The sequence below is a fragment of the Prunus dulcis genome, chromosome 8, assembly GCF_902201215.1.
Source record: "Prunus dulcis chromosome 8, ALMONDv2, whole genome shotgun sequence".
In the NCBI taxonomy this organism is placed as follows: domain Eukaryota; kingdom Viridiplantae; phylum Streptophyta; class Magnoliopsida; order Rosales; family Rosaceae; genus Prunus; species Prunus dulcis.
Genome location: NC_047657.1, coordinates 9,327,275 through 9,343,037, shown reverse-complemented (window position 1 = coordinate 9,343,037; position 15,763 = coordinate 9,327,275). Strand labels below are relative to the sequence as shown.

The 15,763-nt window shown below is 36.3% G+C and overlaps 1 protein-coding gene across 1 annotated transcript; it reads left to right on the top strand.

Moving 5' to 3' along the window:
• The first annotated feature begins 10,759 nt into the window (after positions 1–10,759).
• LOC117637041 (endoglucanase 24-like) lies at positions 10,760–14,255 on the top strand. The gene is made up of 4 exons (XM_034371792.1): positions 10,760–11,541; positions 12,634–12,933; positions 13,069–13,230; positions 13,418–14,255. The coding sequence occupies exons 1-4, from the start codon at positions 11,113–11,115 to the stop codon at positions 14,024–14,026; spliced, it is 1,500 nt and encodes a 499-aa protein (XP_034227683.1). The 5' UTR covers positions 10,760–11,112; the 3' UTR covers positions 14,027–14,255.
• Positions 14,256–15,763: the final 1,508 nt, after the last annotated feature.

Here is a 15,763-nt window from a genome sequence, read left to right as displayed (position 1 = left end):
AACTTAAGTCAACCATTCTGCACAATGACCTACAATTCATATGTCCTAATCGAACATGCCAAAGGTTAGAATCATTAACAAAGTAAGCAGAAGCCTTATTTATATTATTATTGAATGAATTAACAAGTACATTGAGTTTGAACAATCCTTCAACAATATATCCCTTCCCAACAAACATTCCCTCTTCGGTTAGAACAAATTTTTCTGACTCAAATACAAGTTTGAATCCATTTTTGCTCAAGATTGGTCAAGAAACTAAGTTTTTCCTAATTTCTAGAATATGCAGCACATTAAGGAGAATTAATTCCTTCCATAAGTAAATTTCATAACCACATTCCCCCTTCCAACTAAAGCAGACTCATAAGCATTTCCCATGAACAATTTTTCTGCATCTTCAACCTATTGGCAAGTAGAAAACTAGTTTCTATTTCCACATATGTGTCTGAATGCTCATGTGTCAATCCACCAGTCACTAGTATATGAAACCACATTGGTTTCAATCCCTACAGCAGTAAGCATATCTTCAGTGACATTGGTCTGATTCTGGTTTCTGTTGTTAGGGTTGAAGTTTGCAAGATTCCTAGTCCCTTCTATGACTACATGCATGTGCCTTGTGTCCAGCTTTACCACAGACCCATCAACTTCCTTTGATTCGTTTAAAGTCTTTGCCTTTTACTCTATGAAAATTCTTGTTAAACTTCTTAGACTTCTGAGAGTTTCCTTTCGGCTTCAAAGAATTGCCTTCCATAATGTTTGCTTTGGCTTCCATTAAAACCACTCTACCCTTCTCACTGTTTCTGTTATCTTCCTCCATTCTCAACCTTACAACTAGATCCTCCATTGTATTTTTCTAAGTTACTCTATGCACATAACCTAAGTCAAACAATATGGGTAGAATATTTTTCAAGTTGTATTTCATTCTCTAAAAAGAAGTATTTATAGTACAATGATGTAACCCTAGTAGGGTCAAACAAGGAAACAAGATAAAATCCTAATTACACAATATCTGTACAAAAAGGAAAGAAAAATAGTCATAATAAACTAGGAAATAAATATCCTAATTAAGCTAGGATCTCGCTAACACTCCCTCTCAAGTTGGAGCAAAGATGTCACGCATATCCAACTTGTCAAGCGAGTTGAGAAAGACCGTAGTAGACATAGCTTTCGTAAGAACATCTGCTAGTTGATACTCGGATGATATAAACAGAAAATAAATAATTTCAGCATCCAACTTCTCTTTAACAAAATGTCGATCAACCTCCACGTGCTTTTTACGATCATGTTGCACAAGGTTATGCGCAATTGCAATTGCAACTTTATTATCACAATACAAATTCATGGGTTTCTAGGGTCCAAGCTCAAGATCTCTGAACAATCTTCTCAACCATAGTAACTCGCACATACCTTGAGCCATCCCACGGTACTCGGCCTCATGACTAGACCTAGACACTACTTTTTGCTTTTTAGTCCTCCAAGTAACAAGATTACCACCAATAAATGTGAAATACCCAAACGTAGAACATCTATCAGTGACTGAACCAGCCCAATCAGCATCCGTATACCCTTCCATATCTGTGTGACCATACTTGCAAAACATTAACCCATTTTTAGGATTTACTTTCAGATACCTCAAAATGCGCATCACAGCACCCATATGATTTTCACTAGAATAATGCATAAACTGACTCACTACATTCACTGTATATGCAATATCAAGACGTGTATGAGATAAATAAATCAATTTCCGTACAAGTCATTGATAACGCTCTTTATCTGTAGGGACTTAATCAGGATACAACCCCAACTTATGATTCTGTTCACTAAGGGCATCTTACAATCCAACATTCCAGTCTCTGCAAGTAAATCAAAAATATACTTTCTTTGAGACAGAAAGATACCATGTTTAGATCTGACAATTTCAATCCCATGAAAGTACTTCAAATCACCCAATGACTTCATCTCAAACTCGGAAGCCAGATACTTATGAAGATTTTGCATTTCTGCCTTATCATCTCCAGTCATAATCATATCATCAATATAAATAATTAAAGTTGTCAATTTATTTTTATGACGCTTTAGAAACAAAGTATGGTCTGAGTTATTCTGCACATATCCAAATTTCTTCATAGATGCTGCAAATCTCCCAAACCACCCTCTTGGAGACTACTTCAATCCATATAAAGATTTCTGCAGCTTACACACAACACCCTCCTTAGAGGTTACAGGAATACCAGGAGGGACATCTATCTAAATCTCCTCTTTGAGGTCACCATGTAGACATGCATTTTTGACCATTGAATTGCAATAAGGGACAGTCGTGGTTAGCAGACAGGGACAATAGTACACGCACAGTATTGAGCTTTGCCACTGGAGCAAAGGTCTCCAAATAAAGTATGGTATGATTAAATTTGGGTATGTGAATTGGAGAGTCTTGGAGTGGAGAATCTTGGACTTGAATTGGAGAATGACGTGTTTGAAGATACTGCTCTCAGGAAGGAAACACAGTGCGATGGCTTTTGGCCAAAATATATGTCTCACACTTAAAACTGGACTCATTACAAGAGCAAAATAAAGATGGAAACAGACACTTAAGGTAGCCAAATGACGGGTGTCCCAAGCGACGATGCCATAACCAAATTTATTGTTTGTCTTTGGCACTACAACTTTGAACAGTATTAACGACACGATCACGAACTGGTGTAGAAGGCAATGTCAAATAATATAACCCCCATATCCGTTTACCATGCCCAATCGTCTCGTGAGTCTTGAGATCCTGAAAAGAGCAATGCGTAGGATAGAAAGTAGCAGAAGCATTAAGTGTATCAAGTAATCGACAAACAGATAACAAGTTACAATGGATATTGGGAACTAGTAGCGCACGAGACAAGGACAGAGTAGGAGTGAGAAAGATTGTGCCCTCGCTAGTAATTGGAGAAGGCAAGCCATTAGCACAAGTTATATATGGGTCACGAGTGTTACTAGACAAGTCATCAAAAAATTTAGCATCATAAGTCATATGATCAAAAGCTCCATTGTCAATTATCCAAGTATTGAAGCCAGTACTTGGAATAGAGTCAGAAACACACAAATTTACAGAGGCAGCAGCAACAACACCAACAATGGAGTTATCAACCATGATTGCAACAGAAACTCAACAGATCGCGGTAAAGTATACAATGAAACACGGCAGAGGCACAAATATGGTAAATGCACGAACACAGCATAGTACACAGCGGAATGCAGCAAAGGCACAAATATGACAGATGCACGAAGACATGAGTGGCATGAACACAATAGAGGCACGAACACTACAACACAACACACAAACCCAAGAGGGTACACACGGCATAGGTAGAGAAAAAAATATGGAGCGAAAACACGGGTGGGCACAACACACAGGTCATTAAAAAAGTTGGCTCTGATGCCAAGTCAAACAATATGGGTAGAACATGTATCAGGTTGTATTTCATTCTCCAAACGAAGGTATTTATAGTACAAGGATGTAACTCAAGTAGAAAACATGATAAAATCCTAATTACACAAAAACCTGTACAAAATGAAAGAAATATAGTCCTAATAAACTAGGAAATAAATATCATAATTAAGCTAGAATCTCGCTAACACTTTCTCTTATGTTTGAGATAGTATTTGAAATCTTACCAAAGAGGTGATAGTTTTTCAATGATTGCTGCAACTTGAAATGATCATTGATCTTCATGCCTTTTGCAATTATATCATGTATAATTTTATGAAGATCCTCTGCTTGAGTGACAACCGCTTTGGAATCTACCATTTTGGAGTCCAAGAATTTACCTACAACAAATTTCTTATAACCTAAGCCTTCAGTTTTATATTTTCTTTCCAACGATTCCCAAAGTTCTTTTGGCAGTTTACACACTGCATACACATCATACAATGTATCATCAAGAGCATTCAAGATATAATTTCTACATAGATACTCGCTATGCTTCCAAGCATCTATTGCACTAAGTTTTTCTACAAGTATATCATCTCCCTCTGCCTTAGGAGCATCTCTAGTCACAATGTGCGCCAGATTTAATGTTGTTAGATAAAATAACATTTTATGTTGCCATCGTTTGAAGTCTCCCTCTTTGAACTTTTCTAGCTTCTCGGTATGAGAGGATTTTTCAAAGTTCACACCGCTTGCTTGTTCCATTAAAATTCTATTTGTGATTGTTAGAGAACAATCAGTTTAAAAAATTATTCCAAAAGAAGTGTAATATGAATCAAATTATATAAATGAACAAAATTATAATGCAAATATAAAATAAGAAAACAAAGTAAACTAATTGATAGAGGCTTGCAAATGCAATGTCCACAGACAGAATTTAGGCCCTACACTCGTGCCTTGTAGTTCTTCAAGTGTCCGTCCCTAAGATACAACTATCAATAATTCAACAGCCAGGCACTTGGATTTTGAACTCTGGCAAACTATATTTGTTCTATCTATCTCAAATAGACCCATTTTGTGTTTGATCCTGTGATGGAAGGGTAAAATTTTTTATTGCCTTAAAAACCATTGACTGGTCAACAAGTCAACTTTCTTTAGTGTGCGAGCGTGCCACTGCTAGCAATAAAAATCCTAGTAGACTTCTTAAAAATAGATGACTTGCGCCCCAAGTTACTGATTTCTAAATAAACAACTGTGAATTTGGGTGAAGAATATCTCCAAGTAAGTTCTTTTCCTGCCTCAGACTGGTGAAGACTTCATAATTTTTCACAGTACAATGTTGATAGTTCTTGCCAGAATGGATAATGAGAAAATAGATTGTTTTCAGGTGGAACTGACTTTTACAAAACTCTACAGTAAAAAATCAACTCTAGAAAGACAAAAAGAAGGCTGGACTTCCATTTCTGCCTGGACAGAAGTGTCTGATCCGGGCTGAACTGGGTATGCCTATGCTGGACTGGACTGTCAGCAACTTCAACCGTCGAGTTTCAGCTATAAATCGAAACCAACGTTTGAGTTCGGCAGAGCTTTAATCTATTTCAAACCCTGGAAGGCTTTTTGAACAGACAGAATTGCAGCCTCTTCAGTCTGAAGGGAGTAGAAGTGGCTGGATTCAAGGATTACTGAGCTGGGACTGCACTGTGATGCATGTTCTTCTTGACCAGGGCTCTCCACAAATTTGTTGAGGTTTTCATATTTGTAAAAACCTGAACTCTGCTTGTTTTGGTTTCTGCTGAACCAAATTCATAACGAGAGAAATCTCTTTTTGAATGACTTATTTCTCTAGGTATGAACTGGAAGTTCTTATTTGTAGCTGGCTTCTTTTGTGGCTCAAATGAGCTTTTGGTTGCTTTAGTTTGTTTGAAGGTTCTCAGAGATCAAGTGATCATTTTGAGTTTTTGTCTTTCAACTGATTTTTGGTTGTTTGATTGATTGTTTTTTTTTTTTTTTTTGTCCGTCTTCTGCCCTGTTCACCTTCTCCTATATTTATAAGAAATACTTTGGAGTGGGGTTTATTTCTTTTAATAATGGACGGCAAAATTTCTCAAAAGATCTTTCTTTTTAAATGCAAAGAAAGGGGGTTTTATCGGTTCTGGCAAATAAGCCTTCAATAGTCAATTCTTAAGACAATCACTTCTCTATTTTTTGAAAGAGAACCTAACCCCTTTTTAATTCCAACTGCCCCTGTGAGAGCTCGAACTGTGATGGTTAGTTTGATTTTCCAGTTTTGAACAACTCCCTGTTTTCTGCTTATCTTTTTTTAGAAAACACAATCTACATATCCCTTGAAAGATGGTGCCTTCTATGGGGTAGAAGCAATATCTTTGAATATATAAAAGGGATTTGATCTTATGGTGGCAGAGATTCAAAGACGTCCCTTCTTTTCGCCTGCCTTTGTCAACTCCTTATCAACCCAATTGAAATTGCTGACTTTCCTAAGTAAAAAAAAAAAAAGATTCACGTGGGTCTGTTTTCTTTTGTACTTCTTCTTTTTTAATCATGCCAACCCCTTTTAATTTTTCTAGAGCTATGGACTGATTACTTTTTTCTTTTTTTTTCCCCTTTTTTTCTTTTAAAAGGCCCAAGTGACAGATACTGGGCTGGGCCTTCGTGGATTTGGGCTCTTGAATTCAACTTCGATGCAAAGCCCAATATGCTTGGGTCCTGTGATTGCTTAGTTTATTATGGGTTTTCAGTGTTTGGCTGAGTGTGTATTTTTGGCATGGGCTTTTGATATTCGGACTGGGTGTGCCACATGTAGGCCCAAACACTTCTTTAATAGCGTTGGCTATTTAAAGACATCTAGATAAGCGGTAAAAGGATAAGTTTAATCTGATATTTAATCATCTGACCCAAGAGTCCACGCTAATTCAAATTTCTGCCAGTTTTGTCTTGAGACCAAATCTGCAAAAATGTAAGGGCTCAAATTTCTACCAATTTTGTCACGAGACAAAATATGTAAAATATGAGGGCTCAAGTTTCTAGCCGTTTTTTCTCAAGACCAAAGCTACAGGAAAATGCTCTTATTCAACGTCGGCCTCTCTCTCCCTCTTTGCCTCTCTCTCCCATTGCTTACCCACCCCCATATCTACTGGTTTGTCAGTTGGGTTTGTCTCTCGAAGCTAGTTTTCAATGTCGTTGTTTCTTTGGAGAAAAACCCTGCTGTTGAGGACCTGTCGGAGTAGGAGTACTCATAACGACACAGGCTCTGGAGCCGGGTGCGGTTTTAAATACTTGAGCTGTGTTGGGAGTGATTGGCGAGGAAATTCGAACTAGGGTCATGATTGGAGCAGTTGGTGCAGGTGAGCCACACTAGACCACTGCCCATATCTGCGACAAGAAAGAGGCTCTATGGTGGGGTTCTGAGGAAGAGATCAACAAAGTACTGGCCAGAGTCTGTGGAGGTGCTGGAAACGACAGGGGGTTTTGATATTGTGGCGGCGAGCGTGGAGGAGGGAGATGTGGTAGGTGTTGTAGGAGAGGGCTTGTGAAGGGGAAGAGAAGGGTTGCTTGTGGAGAAATGGGAGCTGGAGGTAGTCTTCGGTAGTGGGTTGTTGGGAGTTACAGAGGTTCGTGAAGGTGAAGAAGACGAAGAACACAATTGTTGTGGGCAATGGCGGATTCAGGAATTTTTGTAGGGGTAGGCTAAATTTTTTTTTTTATAGAGGAGATATATTATAAGACTTTTTTCTCTTGAAACAAAATGTAAATAAAATTTTATAAATCAAACAAAGCCACAATACGAGCAAATATAACACAAAAAAGTACAAAATATAAATAAATACCAAACAATCTCAAAAAAAGTTCTCGTACAAAACTATCCTTATCAACAAATCTTAAAAAAATGGTCATTTGCTCTCTATTAGATGCATTTTTTGCTTTATCAACAAGATACAATAAGTTGATTCCCCAAAAATACTAGACATTAAAAATCATATATGCTAATTAATAATTCAAGTTGCAAAAATAAAACATATATCAACAATCTCCAAAAGTTTTCACTCAAACCCTAAATCATAAAAACTTAACAACAACAATTAAAATTGGAATTGAATATATATATATATATAAACTTACCAAGATTGAAGAACCCACTCAAGATAGGTTGGTACAATTTTTAGAGGAGGAGAGCTATTTCCTCTAGGTTCTCAAGGTTCAAATATGGCGTTTTGGGTGGCTAGAAGAAATTTTTTGATGTTTGCTCTATGTGGGCGTAGCCCAATATCAGTACGATTAGAATAGCTCAAGTTGATAGAGCCTTAGCGTGAGTTCTGCTTCTAATCAAATTTATATAGGTTTGGATTGGATTGACGTTTATTATTTCCTATATGCTTCAAGAGTGGGCTTATTTTAAATAGAGGACTGAGCTATTATTAATTTATTAAAAAAAGAAAAACAATGCATGTGTGGGCTATATTTATTTGGTGCAATGAGCTAATATTTATTTGAGTAGGAATAAACCTATAATAATAAGACCATGTTTAATATTTCATAAATGTTCCCCTAGGTTGGAGCCCACTCCAGCCTAGCCTTAGGTCCGCCTTTGGTTGTAGGCTCAAAGAGAGAAGAGATATGGGGTGAGTCAGCGACCGGAGAGATAGGAAAAGAAGGAGAGAATGAGAGACTGGGTCGGCGAAAAATTGTTGATGTTGGGTTTTTATTTTTTAAACAAATTTAATTTTATAATATTTTAACAAATATTTTATAGTTTTTTTACACATCATCATCAAAGTGGGTACCACACTTGCCACGTCACCAATTTAACAAACAATCTAACGGTGAAGTTGATAGAAGTCATAATTTGGTCAAATTTAAAAACATTGGGTATCAAATTGATGAAATTGAAACTTTAGAGTGTATTTTGATCTCACCCTAAACCTCAATGGAATAAAATGTGGTTAGTCCTAAAAGCTATTCAGTTTCCTACCCATTTAGCTTTGACAACTCACAAACTATTACCTAATGCACTTGAAGAAAAAAAGAACTTCACACCCTCTCTCTCATGCATGCAATTAATTAGACCACCATACAAATTCCACTTGCAAAACCAAAATGAGAAAAATAAAAAGAAGAGAGAAACGAGTTCTCTCGCAATTTCTCAAATAAATTTATTTGAAACATATGTTATGACATTTCTTATGCATTTTACCTTAATGATTCACATTTCTAAACAATCTATTTCTTAGTTCTTCATTGAAAAATTATTTTTATAAAAAGTAGACAATTTAAAAACTGTGAAGACATCTAATTGATACCTACAAAATAAACAAGTACGGTGTTCAAGAAAAAACTAAAATGACAATCATTTCATTAAATGACTAAAAAGTTTCAAATTCAAGTGATTACTCTCTGATATGATAATTGAGTGAATACCTAAGAAATATATGGTTCATATTTATAAAGTTCAAAGTGATCCTACAACAATATTCCTCGAATAAGAGCTCCCTCATCAACAATATTTTCTATATATAAAATACATATATTAATAAATATTAATTTTCTCAAGAATTATCTAATAGGCTGTTGAAGAGAGTTTTTCTGATATGGCTCATCTATTTTAGAATTCCAAAGTTGTTAAAGAAGTTGTTGGAGATGGAATATTTTAACTTATCATGAATGCATGATCTGTGCACCCCACTTTACTCGTATCATAATTGTAAATTTTGTAAATTGATAGATGTTGTAGTGGGCTTACAATACACATTGCCTCAGAGTTGGGTTCATCTGTCATCAAATGGCGGCAAGGCTGCTCCCACCAAATATCTGACATAAAATGATTATTTTTTATTTATTTATTTATTTTTATTTTTTTTGGTTTAGCAGAGCATTGATCAATCCAATATGAAACTTAGAGGAGATAACTTTTTATTTATTTATAGTACGTATTTACTTCTATTTTTGTCAAGGAAATTTCCTCTAGTAATATTTGAACAGAATTTCACCCAACACCCATATGCTTCCATTCCACGAAGTCTCTTATGATGAAAGCCAACAATAATGATGCCTTTCTTAATTTGATATAAGATTTTGATTCATGGAACACACTTGAAGTTCTTCAAGTGTGTGTTTATTATAAGAAAAACGGATGCTCACAATACACGTGATACACACTTGCAGTTGCTTAATTTGAGTATATATTTATTTTTCTTCTTTTTTTTAGGTTTTTATTTTTTTTATTTTTAGGGTCTAAAGAAGCGAAGATTTTATTGAATGTTTTCAAAAGAAAAATGGATGAAAAATAAGATATAATGTAACAGAGACTTTACTCAGAACAAGTCTAAAAGAAACTCAAAGGAAAATCCTTGCGGTCTAGCTTATGTTTGACAGCTTCAGGAGGATGTACCAAAAGTGTGAGAAGAATCCAATTCCCAAAGCACTTTCTTTTAAACTGCCCCTAATTCTTACGTCCCATTTCAAGCAAATTATATTCCACAAACAAAGCAATAGTTTTCCTAAAAAGGCAAAATATTGAGTGTAAGCACCGCCCTCTGTTCTCTTGGCTGCCTTGCACAAGGAGATAAGAATCATTCTGTATGGGTACTCCATGTTATAAAGAGAATTGTAATTTTAAGAGTTCAAGACAAGTAAATTAAACTGTGAATGTGAAATAAGGTTATCCTACGACTAGAAAGGGAAGGCTTCGAACTCTAACATTGACTGTCGAAATCAATATTCTTAGCCACTAGAACTATAAACTCCGACACTGTGTAACAAGTTCATCGCTATATCCGATTATATGCTTATGCCTTGTTAGGTTTGATTGGAACAAGGGCCTTGCAATCTACAATTTAGTTGATGCATTCACATTGGATGTAAAACTGACCTCAAACATCCTAGGCCCAAATCCAAATGCAAATGATCAAATGACCAATTTAGTTGCGTGTATTTATATTTTATGTATTAGCATTATGCTTATGATCAAATGAGAAAAATCCAAATGCATAAGCCTCGAAGGGCATAATTTTGATCATAAGCATTATCAAAAAATATAAATGCACGATCCAAATGCTTCTCTAAGCATTCACCAAGATTCAATAACTTAAAATTCAAAGATAGTTTAGAACAATGAGAAAATTCATACGGCATTCTTCTTCATTATATGTAAGGATTTACAATAAATTATGAAGACGCACATACAAATAAATCACCAATATCAAGTAAATTCAAATGTATTTTTTTTTTAAGCACACACAAGCGTAGTTTGTTTGATCAATTTATTAGAGGAATCCACATTCCTTAATATCAATTCCAACCCAAACTCAAAAAGATTTATAAAAGAAAAAACGAATATAAAAAACCCAATGCACTCACTTTTCTATTTAGAAAATTGTCCCCACCACAAACGCATCACATTCATATGTGAGAAGTATTGCGCACTCACATAACATAACACTATTCCATTTTTGTGCAAGGCATGTGAGTCTCACTGACACTCCCTCCACACTCACCTGTCGGCGCTCACACGACTCCCTCTCCCTCCTCCTTCCCTCCAATCTCCTCACCTTTCTTCCCCGTGACACCTTCATTTGCCCCATATAAATAAAACCACCACCCAAAACCAAACCAACCCAAAATTTCAAAACCAAAACTCATCATCAAAAACTTGCTAAAACCACAAAACCAACCCATTTCAAAACACCATGAAAAAAACCCTCTCCTTCCCTCATTTCCTTGCTTCCATCTTTGCCCTAGCCCTAATCAGCCTCCCCAATTTTGCATCATCAAGCCACCATGACTACCAAGAGGCATTGTCCAAGGCCATCCTCTTCTTTGAGGGGCAGAGGTCAGGGTTTTTGCCCCAGGACCAGCGCCAATCATGGCGCGCCAACTCGGCCTTAAGTGATGGGTGGACTTACAACACAGACTTGACTGGCGGCTACTATGATGCTGGGGACAATGTGAAGTTTGGGTTCCCAATGGCCTTCACCACCACAATGCTGGCTTGGAGTGTGATTGAGTTTGGAGATTCCATGCCTCCCAATGAGCTGAGGAATACGCTTGTGGCAATCCGCTGGGCCACGGATTACTTGCTCAAGACTCTGTCTCAGCCTAACAGGATCTTTGTGCAGGTAAGGTAAAAATTAATGGCTGTGGTTGTGGTGGTGGGTTTTTGGGTAGGAGGGAAAGTGGGGAAAGTGGGTGGACCAGTTAATACGTCTTTGTTAAACTTTTAATATATAAAAATATAAGCTAGTGATTTACACTCCTTATTTACCCTATGCACAAATATGTGACCAAATATAAGTGTTAGAATTCATTGCAAATTATAGTTTCACACATAAATTTTAGCGTATATATAATTATTTTATATTTAGATGGGTGGAGGAGTGTAGAGTTTTGTAGTCCATTGGGTCTGGGTGGCTCAATTGGTTTGTCACCTAGTCCTGTGGCCCAGTCTATTTTGATTCCCTTAAATTGCGTGCAACTGCCTGTGAAAAAATTTATAAGAGAATCTCAGTCCTTGAGTTTCTCAAAATTCATGAAATGTGGATCAAGATAACTTCCCTCCCATCCACAAGCGTGCGTGTCTCTATTTTGTTTTGTTGCTTCACACGCAGGTTACTATTAAGGTTGAATGACATACATTTTCACTTACTCCTTTGTTTGTTTATTTACTAGAACAAGCTGACACATTAATCCCTTTGTCCGTCAAATGGTCACATTCCGAAGCAAAACTTTCATGTAACATGTTTTATATACCGTTTTATTTTTATCTATCTCATCACGTGAGTCGTCATACACTCTAAAAGAGTAACATGGTTGTAATTTTATTTTTCACTGTTGTAGTTTTGTCAACGTCAAACTTTGATTTCAATACTTACTTACCCACCAAGAAAAAACTTTAATTCCAATAAAAGTGTATGTGTCTAAAATAACAAAAGATAAAGGAAGGGGGAATCAATTATATTTTCTTGAGTAATTATCATCTGTGAGTGGGCGGTGGGCTATGTCTACATACCACTTTTTCATAAAGCCCGTGAGTTTGCATGGGACAATCAATTGTCTTCATCAAGCTTTATGCTCATGACAAAATTTGTCCTCAGCTGAGTCCAAAATGCGTCCCAAATAATCAACCAATGCAAATAGGGTTTGTGGTGCAAATGACAAGGAAAGTTTGCCAAATTTTGGAGGGTGTAACTATGTTTTTCATGAAATAATAGGTTGGGAACCCAATTATAGACCATAATTGCTGGGAAAGGCCAGAAGATATGGACACAGCCAGGACTGTTTATGCCGTGGACTCGCCCAATCCGGCTTCTGATGTCGCCGGAGAGACGGCCGCAGCTCTGGCAGCTTCATCAATGGCATTCAAATCCTCCGATCCCGGCTACTCAGACACATTGTTACGAAATGCCAAGAAGGCGTTTGAGCTAGCTGACACTTACAGAGGAGCTTACAGTGACAATCCTGATGTTAGAGATGGTGTCTGCCCATTTTATTGTGATTTTGATGGTTACCAAGTAATTTCAAAGTCAAAATCACATGACTTTTTGTATTATTTTAAATATTTTAAAAATATTATATTTATGTTGAAAATATTACGTATGTCTCACATGTATTTATTTGTATATTAATTTTGGTGATATGTTTGACAGGACGAGTTGCTATGGGGAGCAGCATGGTTGAGTAGGGTCACTCAGGATAGTGGTTTTTTCGATTACATACAAAACAATGGCAAAACTCTTGGTGCCGAGGAGAATATAAACGAATTTGGGTGGGACAACAAGCATGCTGGCCTAAATGTTCTAATATCCAAGGTCAGTTTATATTTTTCCCAACACATATAATATCTATAATGAGTTCTGATTTTATATATATCGTCAAACAAACGTGACATTTTAAGATATAAGTACAATATCAACGCAGAAAATATAAGCAGATAAACAGGACATAAATGTATCAAAAACAAAAAATAAACCCAAGTTTTTTTTTTCCCTTTTTCAGGAAGTCCTAGAAGGCAACATGTACACTCTTGAATCCTACAAAGCATCAGCTGATAGCTTCATGTGCACATTAATCCCGGACTCATCGTCCTCCCACATCGAGTACACTCCCGGCGGCCTCATCTACAAGCCGGGCGGCAGCAATTTACAGCATGTAACTTCCATCTCATTCCTACTACTCGTGTACGCGCATTACCTTTCGCGAACTTCGCAATCTCTGAACTGTGGCAACATAAATGTCAGTCCCACAACCCTACGCCAGATTGCCAAAAAACAAGTTGATTACATTTTGGGAGATAATCCAATGGGGATGTCATACATGGTTGGTTATGGTGACCATTTCCCACAACGCATTCATCATCGTGGCTCTTCATTGCCATCAATCAAGGACCATCCCCAACCCATTGCTTGCAAGGAAGGCTCGGTCTACTTCAACTCCTCAAGCCCTAACCCTAATGTGCTTGTGGGTGCCCTTGTGGGAGGTCCTGGAGAAGATGATGTTTATAACGATGATCGTGCGGATTTTAGGAAATCTGAGCCAACCACTTACATCAATGCACCATTTGTTGGTGTTTTGGCATACTTTGTGGCTAATCCCGATCCTAATTAGCACACATTGATACTTGGTCAAGAACAGGTCATTTTTTTGTTTTTGTAAATAACCCATATCAGGATTTGACAAATAGGGAAAGAACAAAGATGTCTCTCATCTTGACAGCAAAGAGAGAAGAGGCTTGTTACTTAGTCTTTGGAATTTGAATTATACTGTCATAGGTTTTCAGTCACAAAAATTTCGTGTGACATTTTACAGAGAATAAAGAAAGGTTTGTTATGTAAAATTCAATATATATGGTTTTTATTTCTCCCCAAAAAAAAAAAAAAGAAGAAGAATAAAATACAATCTTTTCACTCTATTCCAATAAATTTTTCACTCTGGAACAAATAATTTCTCCCATTTCTCATATATGTCAGATCAATGAATCCCCCATGTCCCAAACTAATTAGACAAACCATGTAATCCCCCATGTGGAAATCGAAAATCAAACAAGAAAAAAGAAGAAAAAGTATGTACAGCACGTGAAGTTAGAGTCCACAAAAAGAATACTCATGAGGCCAAATAATGTTGCCTGGAATTTAATTCATTTATTTTTCTCTTTATTTTGTTTTTCTTGGTATTGATTGATTCAATAAATTAATGAAAAAGGTTTGTCTGGACTCCGATGCTTTGTAGATGAACACATGAAAACTGAAAACTCCCATGTCTCTCGTGAACAACACGGGTCTTGTTCCTTTGTGAGGGAATGATTAGGGTTTTTAGGCTCATTAACAACAAACAAATTATTTGCATTAATCGATATTTCATAATTTGACTTTGTGGCTTATTTTATCGAATATTAGGGTTACATCATGGTCGAGGTTTCTTCCTTATTTTATTTGTTGCATCTATGAGTTCGATAATTTATAACATTTATGTGTTTATATACAGTCTCCTTCTATTGAAAAATTCCTCAAAAATCTCATTTGAGGGGGGACACTTTGTGAGATCAACTACAACTCTTATTTCAACAATCTGAAACATCCTTATTTCAAGTCTTCTCATTCATAAATTATCCTTGCAGACAATTATGCAAATTGAAAACCATTAAGACATCTAATTGTGACCAACAAAATGGGCAAACTTTAACAAAACACTAAAATAACAACCACTTAATTGAATAGTTAAATGGTTTCAAATTCAAGTGATTTTTTGCACATATGATTTTTTAGTAATACCTAAAAGATAGCACGTTAAGATCTTTGAAATACAATGTGAAATGGACCCTACAAAACTGCCCCTCAAATAACTCCTCAATCGAAGCTCTGTCATATTCTTATTACGCTACCTAATCACTTTAGACACATAACATCCATGAGAACTCTCAACTCAATAGAAACACATTTAAGTCAACGAAAAAAAAATTGCACCTACTAAGAGCTAAACTTAATATTATTGAAGTCTCTAGCACTAATAGTAGAAGACCAACATTTTCTTGAGCCATTGATTGCATTATTTGTGACCTACCAAGATTTAAAGTGCAACCAAAAGATAGTTTGTTTGTGATTTTAATTGCCACCAATAATATTAATTGGTCCCATAACATCCGGCTCTGTACTGTACGGTAGGTTCGTATTCATGCCATTCTCATAAATAGTCATTTTTCTTGTTTGTGTTTATTTATTTATGTTTAACAAAATAAAGTGACAAATTGACAATGTGCCCGAATTTTGTCCCATTCTGCAAAATTATAAAAATATGTGTGGCTCCTGGTTGGGTAGGGGGTTCATGGTGGAAGATGGTTTGGGTCAA

Excerpts from the sequence above, each read along its gene's own strand:
- LOC117637041 (XM_034371792.1), top strand. The coding sequence starts at position 11,113 with ATGAAAAAAACCCTCTCCTTCCCTCATTTCCTTGCTTCCATCTTTGCC. Across the intron at positions 11,542-12,633 it reads CTAACAGGATCTTTGTGCAG|GTTGGGAACCCAATTATAGA; the intron begins GTAAGGTAAAAA and ends ATGAAATAATAG. Across the intron at positions 13,231-13,417 it reads TAAATGTTCTAATATCCAAG|GAAGTCCTAGAAGGCAACAT; the intron begins GTCAGTTTATAT and ends TCCCTTTTTCAG.